The sequence below is a fragment of the Hypanus sabinus genome, chromosome 2 (genome assembly GCF_030144855.1).
Source record: "Hypanus sabinus isolate sHypSab1 chromosome 2, sHypSab1.hap1, whole genome shotgun sequence".
Lineage (NCBI taxonomy): Eukaryota > Metazoa > Chordata > Chondrichthyes > Myliobatiformes > Dasyatidae > Hypanus > Hypanus sabinus.
Genome location: NC_082707.1, coordinates 42,734,953 through 42,750,384, shown reverse-complemented (window position 1 = coordinate 42,750,384; position 15,432 = coordinate 42,734,953). Strand labels below are relative to the sequence as shown.

General features: G+C 36.6%; 1 protein-coding gene across 2 annotated transcripts in view; it reads right to left on the bottom strand.

The window, feature by feature from the left end:
* The window catches only part of atp11b (ATPase phospholipid transporting 11B), a 151,702-nt gene that overhangs the window by 123,417 nt on the left and 12,853 nt on the right, over positions 1–15,432 (bottom strand). For both annotated transcript variants that reach the window (XM_059944854.1, XM_059944848.1), the window contains exons 2-6: positions 13,985–14,101; positions 11,030–11,119; positions 9,143–9,223; positions 5,373–5,480; positions 2,358–2,486 (exon numbers count right to left, since the gene is read on the bottom strand). In XM_059944854.1, coding sequence (XP_059800837.1) covers positions 2,358–2,486; positions 5,373–5,480; positions 9,143–9,223; positions 11,030–11,119; positions 13,985–14,101 — 525 coding nt within the window. The remainder of the gene's footprint in view (positions 1–2,357; positions 2,487–5,372; positions 5,481–9,142; positions 9,224–11,029; positions 11,120–13,984; positions 14,102–15,432) is intronic.

The following is a 15,432-nucleotide window of genomic DNA, read 5'->3' as shown; positions in this document are numbered from 1 at the left end:
CAATCACTACTGATGCTAGTCTGCATAACAGTTTCAGGACAAACCAAAGGAAGCAAAACACTCATTTTCAACAAGCCAACAACTCAGTAATCTTCTATATTTAACAACAGTTGTAAGAAGCGGGTTAACATTTGCTGGGATATTTCACCATCCAGTACCATGGAAATCAAGCTGAGTAAATCTTAAGTAAATATATACTATCCTTATGCATTGGATAGTGAAGATGACCTCAGTAGGGCCAAAACAATCATTGTTCATTGGACTTATGGTCAGCACAAATGAACAGGATCAAACAACCCATCACTTCATTAAGTCACAATCTTGCAAAGTGATGCTTTGAAAATAATTATGTATAATTCTGGTTGCTCCATTACCAAAATGATGTGGAGGCTTATGAAAAAGGTGTTGGAGGTTTAGCAGTTTGCTGCCTGTATTAGAAGGATAGGTTAGACAATCTTAGGTTGTTTCCTCAGGAGCAGCAGAGGCCAAGGGGGAGGCCTGATAGAGGCGTATAAAATTACCAGAGATATTGATTGGATAGACAGTCAGCATCTTTTTCCCTGAGCAGAAATATCAAGTATGAGAGGTAAGAGGGGGAAAGTTTAAGGAATCTGCAGAGGGTAAGTTTGGTTGGTCTGTACCTGAAACTGGCTGCTGAGGATGTAGTGGAAGGAGAAGCTTTTAGATATATGAATAGACAGAGAATGGAGGTATACATTAAAAGGGAACCTGGACTCTACCACATGAATAGCAATCATCGGTCTCTCACAGGTTTAAGAATTTTTTACAACACCAGCATCAGTTGTACTTTGTATTTTGCATCCTTTGAGCCCAATACTCTAGGTCTGCACCAAATCCTACCACCTCTTCTGAACACGTTTATCTGAGTTCATATCCAATCTTGCAACAGCTGCCGTCCTAAGTCCAATTTTCCCCTCACTCTTGTCTAAAACTTCCACCATTGCCATTTACTTCATCTCCACTGCTCCAGCTCCATCTGATCACCTCCCAATTCCACCTATCCAACCTCTTATGATTCTCACCTCAGTACCCTGGTCCCACTCCAAATCATTACCAGGCTAAAAGTGTGCAACGCTAAATGTCACATGCACCTTCTATTTGCAACTGGAGATATGCAGAGGGAAGGAAGTGGAAGACGTTAGTCAAAATAGCTATTAGCACTCTGATAGCCATAGGTATCTAATGCACCATCTTGGTACACAGAATAAACATTTAAGCAATGATCATAAATTAACTATTGCCAAGTTGACCATTTTTAGTCCATAAACTTAAGTCTTTCACAAAAATATTCAATTTAAGATTACTGTTCTTATCGACTCCATAATGGAATACAGGTCAGAAATCTGAAATTCAAAGTTACCATAGATATTTCGATGCAAATATTTGAATTTCCACCCATGGGTCTGAAAAAAGGTTACTTCGGTTCTGTACCCAGAAGGACATATTTACTACCATTTCCTCAATTTGGAATATAGATTTACAACCTCATTTTATTACTGCAATTTTTGGCATACCAAATGAAGATGGTAATCAGTTTTCCCCTTCAATCAGACGAATGATTGCTTTTGTAACATTAATGGCCAGAAGGTCTATATTACAAAACTGGAAAGAAGTAAATCCTCCTACCACGTTCCAGTGGTTTTCTCAAACTATTTCTTATCTGAGCCTGGAAAAAATTAGAAGCACTATTTTTGACTCATCAATTAAATTTGAAGAAACTTGGAGACCGTTCATTTGACATTTTCATATGAATTAATTTGGCCTTTTCCAGACCTTCTTTCTGCTTATTCATGTTCAGGTATGGAGTTCTGGAGTTTTTTGACACTATCATATACCTGTAAACTATTATTATTGCCCATGTTAGTTTAGTTTAGTGTTTTTTTTTCTCAATATATATTTTTTTCACATATTTTCAAATTTTTTCTTCTTTTAACGGTTATTTTTGTTTTTTTTTCATATATAATCATATGGAATTGATTGATTAAGGTATTTTCTTTTGTTGATGTTTAATAGGATATAGTTATCTTATTATTAATGTGACTTCAAGTCTATTGTATTCATAATTTACTTATTATTATGTTTTTTTTATATGTATATATGAAACTCAATAAAAAGATTGAAAAAGAAAGGTTCTGTACCCACATGAAAACAATATAAATTAATTTACAAGGCAGACTTAGAAAGAAATGAGCACACTCAAGAAAATTATTTTTACTCTAAAGGCTTTTATATAGAAATGTCATCTTAAATCATTGCCTCTTGCAGTTCATTGCCCAAGCTCTATTACTGTACCAGCTAAGCAAAATATATTTCTCATGCAAGAAAAAAATCCTTACCTTCAGATTAGTTTCTCCATCCAAACTTGCTGTAGTGACGTAACATGTCCCATTTGCTCGGTCAGACGACAGCAGCACTAAATCTGTTGGAAAGGTTTGATCTTTTTCTATTTTGACGATATCACCAACCTACAGGTAAAAATAAAAGGCTGTCTAGTTGTTTGAAGGAAACCAATTTAAAGCTCAATATTACCTTTGGAGCATGCAGGCCACTCCTTCACATGTTCTACCAGTCTGTTGTCACTAGTACAACCTAGATAAATATACATGGGATCTATGGTAACTTGCAAATTTGGATTTGCAACTGGCTTGACCATAGAAGGCAAAGGATGGAACTTTCACATGGGTAACACAGTTGACACAGCTTTGTAAAGATCTATTTGGCCAATGTGAGATAGTAACATGATGGGTGAGGTCAAGGAGTTACTACATATAGTGTAATTCACATGGATTTTAGCAGGACTTTTGACAAGGTCCCATATAGAGAATTGGTTACAAAAGTTAAAAACCCTGGGGACATAACGGAGAATGGCAAATCAAATTCAGAATTGGTGCAAAGGGTGTGCTCTCCTTCAATAGCAAAGGCATAGACCACAAAAATGAGGTTGTGTGAGGGTAATACACATAACATCTTGTTATACACAACACTTTGTGGTCTTCTGCTGCTGTAGACCCATCCACTCCAAGATCTGGAATGTTGTGTGCTCTGAGATGTTCTTCTGCTCGCCACTTGAGTTACTGTTAACTTCCTGTCAACTTGAATCAGTCTAGCCCAGGGGTCGGCAACCTTTACCACTGAAAGAGCCACTTGGACCCGTTTCCCACAGAAAAGAAAACACTGGGAGCCGCAAAAGCCGTTTGACATTTAAAATGAAATAACACTGCATACAACGTTTTGTTTTGCCTTTATGCTATTTATAAACAAACTATAATGTGTTGCATTTATGAAATTGATGAACTCCTGCAGAGAAAACGAAATTACATTTCTGCATGCAACAAAAACATTTTGAACTCCGAAAAAAAGATGTTGGGTTGAAGGTTACTTTTAAGTAAAATACTCAATGTCTATTTGAGTCCTTCTTGTATTTATGAAAAACGCCAAACTTAAATTTGCCGTCAGCAGCAAACGAAAAATAACGTCAGCCAGCTGTCAACCTGAAAAGTAAAAGGACTATTTCACTGAACAATGAAAACATATGAATATACGTAAAATAATAGGCAATTAAAATATTTATCATACTTGGTCAGGTTGACTCACACCTGACAATGCAGTCGTATTCGGTAGGGATGGATCGATGCTTAGGGGAGTGACCGGGAAGGATAATGTGTTTTTTTCCTCTTTGAACTCACAGAAGCGTTTCCCAAACGATGTTTGCATTGCGATGATTGCAGAATGTAAATACTCCGAATTTATCATGTCGTGACCTTGTTTGAACTCTCTCAAATTGGGGAAGTGAGACAATGTGCCTTTCTGTAAATCTCTGGCAAGCACTGTCAACTTGCGCTCGAATGCCAAAACATCCTCCAACATGTGCAGGGCTGTACGTCCTTACCCCTGAAGAGCTGTGTTCAGCGTGTTCAGGTGCGCTGTCATGTCTACCATGAAGTGTAGCTTTTCCAGCCACTCTGGCTGTTCCAGCTCAGGAAAGGTGGGCCCTTTGCTGCCCAGGAAAGTTTTCACTTCTTCCAGACACGTGACAAAGCGTTTCAGCACCTCCCCTCTGGACAGCCAGTGATAAAAACACGTTGTAGCGGTGTGCTACACGCAGTCAGTAAACTGCAGTCAAAGATAGCTTTATTCGAACTAAACAGCCTTGCTTTTAAGCCTCCCTCAACCCGCCCCCCATGATGCTGCAAAAGACACGTACTCACAAACCCCCGTAGGCTATCTCCCTTAGCCTGAACGCTGGCTAATTGTGAGCCGGTTCGGATGTGTCAGGAAATGGGTCGCCACAACGTCTTATTTAGATTGTACAAGATCACCATAATCTTCAAATTTAGAATTACATTTCGAAAACTAACAAACTAACATAAAATACATTTTAATTAAATACTGACCAATTATTTCCCAAAGCAACAGGGAGCCGCGGCACAGACGTAAAAGAGCCACATGTGGCTCCGGAGCCGCGGGTTGCCGACCCCCGGTCTAGCCATTCACCCTGATCTCTCTCATCAACATTATTACCCAGAGAACTGTCACTCACTGGAATTCCTTTATGTTTTTCACACCATTCTCTGTAAACACTACTGACTGTTGTGTATGAAAATTCCAAGAGATCAGCAGTTTCTGAGACACTCAAAACATCCTGTCTGGCACCAACAATCATACCAGTCAAAGTCACTTAGATCATATTTCTTCTCCATTTCGATGTTTGGTCTGAACAATAACTGGATCATGCCCGCATACTTATATGCATTGGGTTGCAGACACAAGACTGGCTGATTAGATATATTCATCTGGGAGTAGGGATATGGGTGTTCCTAATAAAATGGCTACTGAGTGTAAATTAAAAAAATATATAATAGATACACAAAATACAGTTAATTACAAATTGAATGCTGCGTACAGTTCTAGTTATGTTACAGGAAATATGTGTTTCTACTGGAGATCAAGGAATCAAAAAGTAAGAAAAACTGCAGATGCTGGACCTCCAAAAGCAGGAACTGCTAGAAATAACCACAAGATCAGGCAGCAACTGTGCATAGAGAAACAACTCATATTGATGAGCTTTAATCATGATGAAAATTTGGAAATATTGTAGCTAAGGCTGAAGGGAACAAAGTAATATGAAAGAGATTGAATGACAAAAGGTGATGTTAACTGATATAACTTGTTAACTGCAGGTGATCAGTCTGGAGGAAATGCAAATAAGAGGCAAATGAGTACAGTCAATTAATTATACAATATTGCTATGCTCGAGATGAAGAGGAAATAACAAACAATCTAAAATCATCATTGAAAGATGTCGCACACATCTCAATGTCACTTCACCACCAAAACTATGGTAGACTTACCCTTATGTTTTGTGATCTTGTCTGGACAAGACTACCACTCCGAATTACATACACAGGGGTGTTATTTACTTCATTGTCCGCTTTATGCCGTAACCAATCTTCATAACCCTAATGTACAAAAAGCATAATTAACAAAATATAATCTTTCCAAGTTAAAATATACCCATTTTTAAGCATTTAACAAAGGTTTTAAAGTTTTAAACTAACATGCCATGAATATTCTGTTTTAAAAATTCTCTCCCCTTATACCTGCATATTTTGAAATGAAGTAATATCCGTTGTAATAGTACATGGTTGATCTGCAGTTAACTTTTATTTTCTTTAAAAATGGAGATAACTACATACATTTAGCTTGTAAATATAGGGACGGTTATTAATTTACACACACATGTATTCATGGTACAATTTAGCAGCTCACTTTTAAGTGTTTAAAAAAATGAAATTACTTTTCAAGATGCAATGTACACATCTAAAAGATTAAGTAGCAATACTCTCAAATTACAGTATTAAGGCCACACCTTAGATGAAACTAACATGATTTTTCTCGTACTACTTTCATGGTTTGGATCGTTAAACAAAGCTTTTTATAAATAAAGTATTTAATCAAAATAGGTGAAACTGAAAATGCACTCGAAAATTGAATTCTTGGAATTTGACCATCCCTACACGCCGAGCCACACGAATAAGTTGCTCTTTAACATGCACATAAAGAAATCGGACAATTACAACCGGTGGTTTAGCTGAAGCACTTGGTGATCGACGCATAATTCTGTGAGCGTGATCAAGTAACGAAGGACTGTCTGGGAATACAGAAGGGAACGCATCCTTTAAAAGTTGAGCAAAATACTTCGAGGGGTCCCCTTGTTCAATACCTTCCGGGAGACCAAGTATGCGTAAATTCTGTCTTCTGGACCGATTTTCAAAGTTGACACTCTTGGCTTTAATTGTTTCCACCTGTTTAATTGTCGAAGATAATTTCTGCTTCAGTTTGTCGATTATCAAGTCTCGCTTCCGAGCGTCCTCTTGTAAAGTTGCGATTAGAGCTTGCTGCTGGTTAACTACTGAATCAGTCTTATCCATATAATCCTGAAAAGCCTTTATATCTTGTTTGAAAATTTGTCGTTGTTCTTCAAATTTTTCATTTAAAACCCCCAATAACATTTCATAAGTCAATTCAGTGCGCTTAGGATCGGTCTTTTTCTTCTTCCCGTTCCCGTTAGAATCTTTCCCAGGGTCTTGCCCTTTAGATCTCAGAGCCATTTCTGTATTCATTTCTTCAAAATTCACAATAAACTCTTAAAGATAAGTCCAAAAAAGTAGCAAGAATCTTTTGGTGTAGGTAAAAGTAAGTTAAATAAGGGTGATCATAGGTTAAAAAAAGTAAAAGGTTATGGAGCGAATCTGAAACAGTGCTCACTCCATGAGCGTCTCCTGCTGACCCTATATGTTACTTGTATCGTCCATGATTTGGGAAGACTCATTTAAATTGTAACTATTGCTTATGTATTCTTTCATGTTCAGTTGAAATGTGTATGTTTGTAATCCCATTATCTATGTATCAATCTTATTATGTTGATATTAATAATAATAAAAAGATTGAAAAAGAAAGAATGAAAATGCACTCATCTTTGTTAAAGCAATGCACCATTTATGTTCTTGTCCAAACATGGAATCAGGATTTTGACAACTTGTGCACCAATCTGAATTTGTGCTATGTTCCATATAGAACAGTAGAAATCTCAAGAGAAGTTGATGCAGATTTAGACTCACAGGTTAAGAGTAGTACTGCATGGAAACCGGCCCTTCAGCCTAACTTGTCCATGGAGACCAAGATGTCTATCTAGGTTTGTTCTATTTGCCTGCATTTGACATAAATCACTGAATCCTTTCTATCCACATACCTGCCGAAATGTATTCTAAACATTCTAATTGCACATAACTCTACAGTCTCCTATGGCAGCCCACTTGGCATAGTCACCACCATTTGTTTGGAAAATGTTGCTGATCAGGTCCTTTCTGAATCTTTCCCTTTTCACCTGAAATTTATGTCCTCTGGTTTTAGGCTCCTCCATCTTTAAAAATAAACTGCAACCATCCACCTCTTCTAAGCCTCTCATGATTTCAAATACCTCTGCAAGTGCATCAATGTGGCTACCTTAGAACAAATGCATTCTTAGAATCAGTGACAATTGCTATGAAAGCCCGCATCACTCCTACAATTTTTAAAAATCAGGCTACAGTTAAAAAAATAAAATTTACATTATTACTTAATAATACATTGCACATGCACAATGCTCCATACTCATAACTAGTAAAAGGTCTAATTAAGGAATAAAAAGTGATTAAAAATACACAAAATTCAAGGATTCTTTTAAATGCTTACATTGTGGTAGTTATCTATCTACTTACAATGGAAAAAGAGGCACTGAAAACTGAACAATAGGTATTAAATGTTATAATCTAGGGATCAAGCAACAGATAAAACTTTAAAGCAAACAGTGATGGGATCTTATCTGGCAACAAGGGTTTCAAAAGTCCAAAGTTCAACGCAAAATTTATTATCAGAATACATACATTCACCACATATCACCCCGAGTTTCTTTTTCTGTGGGCATACTTAACAAATCTATAGAACAGTAACTGTAAACAGTAAGCATCAGGAACTGTTAACTGTAAACAAACTGTGGAAATAAAGATATAAATAAATAGCAAGCATGAAATAATATAAATGAATCATTAATGAATGTAGCTATCCCCTTTGTTCAAGAGGTTGAGGGGTAGCAACTGTTCTTGAACCTGGTGGTGAGAGTCCTGCCTGGGTACAGGTTCTGCCTGGATGGTGGGGATCTTTGCTGATGGATGCTCGATGCTACTTCTCTAAGGCAATATTCAAAAAGGCACATCATACATTTACTTATTTCAGCTTGTTTAAAAATAAATGCTTGTAAATAAAAAAGGTAAATTGAAATGTTTAACTACAGCTAGCTTGATTTAAAGCTTCTAACAAAAAAAAGCAGATTTCAAAGAGCATCTAAAATACATTTGATATAAAAGTTCTTGTATTTTGACATCATTTTAAAAAGGCTAACCACTGCCAGCTACTGTTTTTGACTTCAAAGTTTGGATGATACATACAATTGCATTCTGTTTAATAAGGCACTGCATTGGGAGAGATTAAAGGAATACATATGGTTCACTGTAGATCACACCTTGGTATCAACCCAATTTATACATGGCAATTAAAGTCAACTACTGCAAGACAAACAACTGAATTTAACAGAGAAAATGGCACACGGAATCCCTAGGCTGTCATTGATCATTTTCGATTTCAAATCCGATTCTAAATTCTGAAAATACATTCCAAATCAAGCTCGTCAAATTAAAAACAATTGTCAAAGAACCAATATTTATTCTGAACACAGAAAATCTACGGCTGAAAATCATTTGATTCTGGTCATTGTTAAGGGTGGTCCTGAAGGTAAAACCACTTAATCCATCCTTACACACTTTACCAAAGTAGTAATCTGTAAAATTTTCTCCCTAAATTGAATTAAGAACAAGTACCAAATGAAGAACAAGAAAGAAAAAAACTAGTTACACAAATATCTTCAAGAACAAATGAACTACTCTTAGTGGTTAATCCAACAGCTACATTACTAAGTTAGAAATGGCTTATAACATGGTATAAACAATCTTTAAAATAAAACTTTACAAATGTAATACATTGCTTTACAAAAGCTAATACATTGAATATTAATTTTACTCCTTACCTGTTTAATTGCAGTTACTGTAATTACAAAGAACAATGGCAGACCACTGGTGAAGGGACTTGTTGGAGTATCTATCATTAACTTGAAAATGAATGAATACAATTCCATAAATTATGTAAGCATCAATATATACATGTTCTGTAATATTACTGGAGCATTTAGTACAATACATTAGATTAAACACTTGTCGATATCAAGTCGACCATGCCCTGTATAATATACTTCCACTATAATGAAAATTATCAGGGAAATTAATTATTGAAGTAATTAATTTCCACTGGCATTAATTTCATTTGCCTTTCCCACAAAATAAAATGTTTTGTTTTCCAAAACCTTTATTAATAGCAACATTTAACATTACTGATGGATCTTTTATATTACAATGAACAGAACAATCAAATCAATTACATTTGAACTACTTAAAAGTGCACAGATTTTTAGAGCAAAATAATTTTCCCCTCTTTTCCCTCTGAGGAGGGCTGGTCTGTTGTGGGCTCATCTAGTTGCTGAAAATTCTTATCATATTTTGGTAAGAAAATCTTGCCAATGTGCACACGACTTACAGGAAATATGCTGTAAATTAGACAAAAAATTCTAACATATCATGAATGTTCTGGTAAACCATTGCAAAGCAAAAGGAGTTAATGCACCAGTTTCATGAAAATTAAAATCTGCAATGTGTGGCAGCTGTTCGTTTTCTTTTTGACCAGAGCCTTAGGGGCAAAAAAATTAACATTGGATATATTATTTGCTACAAATGTAAAGTTCAATCTATGCTTCTTTCAAAACTTAGTATAATCAGAATATCTCCTACCACAACTCAAGAATATTAGCCCTAAGATCAATATATTGGAAACATTGTTCTTCAATAATATAATTTTACATTTCCCCCCCAATAATTATTAACCTAACATTTCATTAAATAGAAGATTAAGGTAAAAAAATTATAAATCACAATAAGTGAAGGCAAATTTGAGAGATTAATTCATCAATTATCACAATTAGTTTCACCATTAGAAATCACATAACATGGTGTGAGACAGCTTAAAATAGTGAAATAAGAACCAAAGAACATTAGGAAATAACCACAGAAATTGCATTCTTTCTTGGGCAAGATGACTAATACTCCCATTATGATCTTACCAATGCCCTAAAGAATTGCACATCCTTATTCGTGCACTTTAAGAGTTTCAATAAGGTCCCACATCAGCAATTAACATGCAAAATTAAGCACAATGATATTAACATGGATGGAGAACTAGTCAGCAGAATGAGCACTAAAAGTAGGAATAAAATGGTCTCTTTGAGTGACAAGCAGTAACCAGTAGAGATCGGCATTAGGATTTATGAGCATATTAAAAGCAACACATGGCTATTTCCTTAAGAGGACATAAAGGTAGGCAAGAGCATGAAAGATAAGAAAGCAGAAGAACTCCAGGTTGATTTTGACACATTGAGGGAACAGGCAAAAATGGGCAGGCACAGTAGAATATGGATGTCCTTTTTGTTGACAATAAAATAGGAGAGCAAGTAATTACATGAACAGTGATACATTGTGAAAGGAGAAGTCTTAGGTGCCTTTTTGTACCAGTCACTGAAAGGAAAAAGCATAAGGTTTTTAAGAAAGCAAATGGAATGTTGGACTTTATAGAAAAATATTGTTTAAATGATGTTGGCGTTCAGAGATCTGGGTATTCTCAAAAATGAAAGTCAGCATGGACTGACAGCAAGCAATTAAAAAGGCAACTAGAACACTAAGTGGAGATGAAATTAAGCACCTGAACTTAAGCAAGACCAATTTATAAATTAATAATTGTTAGTTAATTCCAAAGCAGGAAGAAATTTCAACCCACAATATTCATCACATTTGGTTTCAGATAAACTTACTTGTACAAGAAAAATTACAAGAAAGTAGAAATTGGCTATTCTTCTGAATTGTTCAAATAAATTTTTAGGGATAAAATTCCAAATTGTGTACTGCAAGAAAAAAAAGAAAAAATAAGTATACATGTAACACAAAAGGATTCAATACAAATATAAAATAAATTCTACAAAATTAAAGGATACCCAATTATCTGAAAATAGTGCCCTTAAGTTTGGTGTCAAATTATATTATGCTGGATGGCAGGGTGGAGATTCGTCTCTACCAAAGGAGGTAGAAGGAGCTCCTTCTCTCTGCTAGCCTGCGGGTCACCCTTGAGCAAGGTAAAGCCCTGGCTTAGCAACCAACCCACCCCCCCCCACCACCCTCCCGTGGGTCAAGTGAAGCCATGCAGCTGGTGCATATCATAATCCTAGTTATGAGACCACTGATACCAAGCAGACAATCTCTAAAGGGTATTGATATTGGCTGGAGTCACCTAACATGCGAAGACACTGCCCAGAAGGCAGCAATGGCAAACCACTTCTGTAGAAAAAAAATTACCAAGAACAATTATGGTCATGGAAAGACCATGATCACCCATGTCATTCGACATGGCACATACCAAATGAATATTTATGCAAATCAAACTAACTGCAAAGCACTGCATGAGTCAATGTGTTTGTGACCTACACTGACTTTGTAATAAGTCACCTTTAAGGGGGGAAAAAAAAAACACTGGATTCTTATCTATAACCCAATTACAAAACAAGCTTCAATATTAATTAAGATATGGTAGTAAAATGCTTTCAAGCTTGCCCAGATTCTAAGAAATTGCAGGCAATTTTGCACTGCAATTGATTATCATGTACTTAATCATCTAACTAAAAAGAACCATTGTTAAAAGTAAGTAAATTCATGGCATTTCATTCCATTGACATCATACAAATCAATCTTTTAATTTACTTGTCAGTAACTTGTGTTCTATGAAATTTCTGCGCACAGAAATCTGCAACCAGATAGAATAAACTCTGATAATCTAATACTCTCTAGGCTTATGGTGCTAGACCGGAAAATTTTTTGCACTGTCAATTATTACTCCCATTAATACACCTGGACACTTTTAATTAGCTTTTAAAAAAAAACAAGTTACACAGCAGTATCAAAGCAGTTCAGTGGTCTCAATAAATTTAAAGAGAATCTGGGAGACAGGCCCTGCCAAGTTTACAGGTAGAACAGGAAACAAAACCCAGTGATTTAGACTCTGAACCATTGTTTGGAAATCGCAATCAGTGGATTATCAGTTTTATTGCACACAGCAACGTATGGCCTAGTTTTCACCCATTCCATTTAAAAATGAATATTATTTAACAATGGTAAAAAGATCTGAATTGCCTACATAGAACAAAGGAGAGAAAAAAAATTCCTCAGTTCTAATTCTGCATACTAATCTACCCTGAATTTTCATTGTTGTTCCACGGTTCCCTGGTCATGCTAAGGCACCAAACATACTAAAAGCACTTTTACCCCTCTTAGGCAAAAGTGAAAACCTTTGTCATTCATTTATTTCAAATATCTTTGGTGACAATAACTCAGAATTTACTTACTAATGTTCATGAAATGGAAAGTCTCACTACTATGCACAAATGTAAATCATTGTCATTGCATTGAGTGTCATTTTTTAACATTACTAGACTACTTTCAGATTTCAGCAAGTATGTAATTCCTTGAATTGTTCATGCAAATGAAAGCACAGGAGAACTGAGTCCAAATGTTATTCAATAAATGTTTTAAGGAAATACATTTGTGTATTACCAGGCTAGGGGGAAAAAAAAAAGTCTTATTAGGAAAAGGTTCTTAGGTGGTCCAACAAAAGGCCTTTATAATTGTGGGTTTGATAGGCAAGGGAAAATTCTTTTTTGACATGATAAGAGAGATGCTTTCTAGGAGCCCTAAACTAGGGGATATAAATATAAACAAGTAACAATAAACTCAAGAAAGAATTTAGAAGCAACCACTTTTTTCCAGAGAGTGGTTAGAATGTGCGATACTCGAGGCAAATACCTTCATTCTTGTAAAGGCACATGGCTATATTTAAAACATATTAATGCATGACAAAGAACTGAATACATCAACAAAGTTTGATCAAGGAATAGTAAACACAAGAGATTCTGCAGATGCTGGAAATCTAGAGCAACACATACAAAATGCTGGATGAACTTAGTAAGTCAGATATTATCTATGGAGGGGAATGAACAGGTGACGTTTCAAGTCAAGTCCCTTCAACAAGTCTGGAAAGGAAGGAGGTAGAAGTCAGAATAAGAAATTGGGAGGAGGCGAAGGAGTACAAGCAGGCAGGTGATATGTGAGGCCAGGTGAGAGGGAACATGGGTTGGGGAAGAGGAGATGAAGTAATGTCAGAATGGCATTGGGAAGTCAAATTGAATTGGGTAGCCATTGGGAGATCCTGCGGCAGACAGAGGTGCTTAACGAAGTGGTCCACCAACCTCTGTTGGGTCTCACAAACACAGGAACTACACTGCATCTCCCAGTGGCCTCCTCTACTGCCAAGATGAGGCCAAGAGGATGAAGGAGCAACACCTCATTTCCCACATTCTTCTTACCTGGTCTCATCTATCACCGCCAGCTTGTGATACTTTCCTCTCCCCCCACCTTCATCTTCTGGCTTCTTCCCACTTTTCTAGTCCTGAAGGATGTAGACCCAAAATGTTGACTGTTTGTTCCCCTCCACAGATGTTGGATGACTTGCTAAATTCCTCCAACAGGAGTAATAAGATTGGCATAGCTCAATGTATAAGCCTGTTTCAGTGCCATAATTTCTATCCAATTATTACAGATATGCTTCAACATTTAAAAGCTGAATTAACAAGATTAAAACTGGCAGGCAATTGTGAAGTAAATTTTCTAAATACTGTTTTGAAAAAGATTAAGGTAAACCACTGGTTTACATTCATCATTACCTTGGATGATATTATCCTGTTGTCTGGAAACTTCTGGTGAACAAAATGAATGTGCTGAGGGAAGTGATTGGAAACATATATTGTCCTTGTGGGACTCTGATGTGGTGGGTCAAATCCCTGCAAGATAGAAGAAATTTGTCAGTGATTTTTTTAAAATATCAATTAGAGACTTCAACTTTAAAATTTAAATACCCACAAAAAGTATCCAAACTTATTTTCCCAAAACTAATTATGAAAGTCATCATTTCCTTTCTCAAAGGAAAAGTGTCACACCATACCAGGCAATGTTAGTGTCTTGGAAATAGAGACTGAAGGCTTAAAGGCAAGAGGAAACAGCTGACAAAATTCAATGAGCAAACACGAGGAAATCGACAAAATTCAACGTGCATTTTAAAAATGAAAAATAATTCAACTAGTTTATTGAAGCTTACGCACACAGTAATGCATCTTCAATCTCTGATGCTTGGAAGCTCCAGTAGTTCTGTCCATTGCCTAGAAGTTGACACACTGCTCAAAATTAACCTAACCAGCATATAATTTTAGCATGACAATTCTGACTTGTACAATATATGCAATTAAGTTAAACTTAGCAGCTTTCATTACTACCCAGCTTGGGTTGCAAGTATTTAAAACACATCATGGTGCACTTATGTGTTAGTTCTGTCTAAGTCCTTTCTTGCCACCTGGAACATCTGGCAGACAAGTGTAGTCAATTCTACCTGCCGGGGCAGTTCTCCACCTTCATTCTGGTAGTGGTGTATACTCCACTGAGGTAGACATCGGGATGGCACTAGAAGAGCTGAGCACTGTGATCAAGTCATGAGACAGTGCAGCCTATGCCTTCCCAATCATTGCAGGGGACTTCAACCAGGCTGGTTTGATAATTCTCTGATGAACTGCCACCAACATGTCACTCACAGAATCAGAGGAGCCAATACACTCTCTCACTGTTACACCACCATAGAGAATGCTTGCCATCCCATGTCTTCATTTTCACAAATCTGATCACTTGGCTGTATCTCCAGTCCCAGCATCTAGGCAAAGACCGAGAACTGTAGCACTAATGATGAGGACCACAAGGTGTGATCAGGGGAGGCAGAAGAGCAGTTACAGGGTTACTTTGAATCAGAGGGCTGGATCATATAAACATACTTAACTTCTGATCTAAGTGAAGAAGCTACAGCTGTCACCAGCTTCACCAAGACTTACGTGAATGAGCACGTGCCTTCGAGAACATACCGAGCTTTCCCAAACCAGAACTCCTAGGTGAATCAGGATATTTACAGTCTACTGATAACTAAATCTGTAATGTATAGTACTGGTGATCCAGAACCCTACAAGCCCAAGTATGACCTGCATAAGGCCATTGTGAGAGCGAAAAGGCAATGCTATGCAAATTTGGAGACACAATCGTCGAAAACGGCAGGATCTGCATACCATTATTTTCT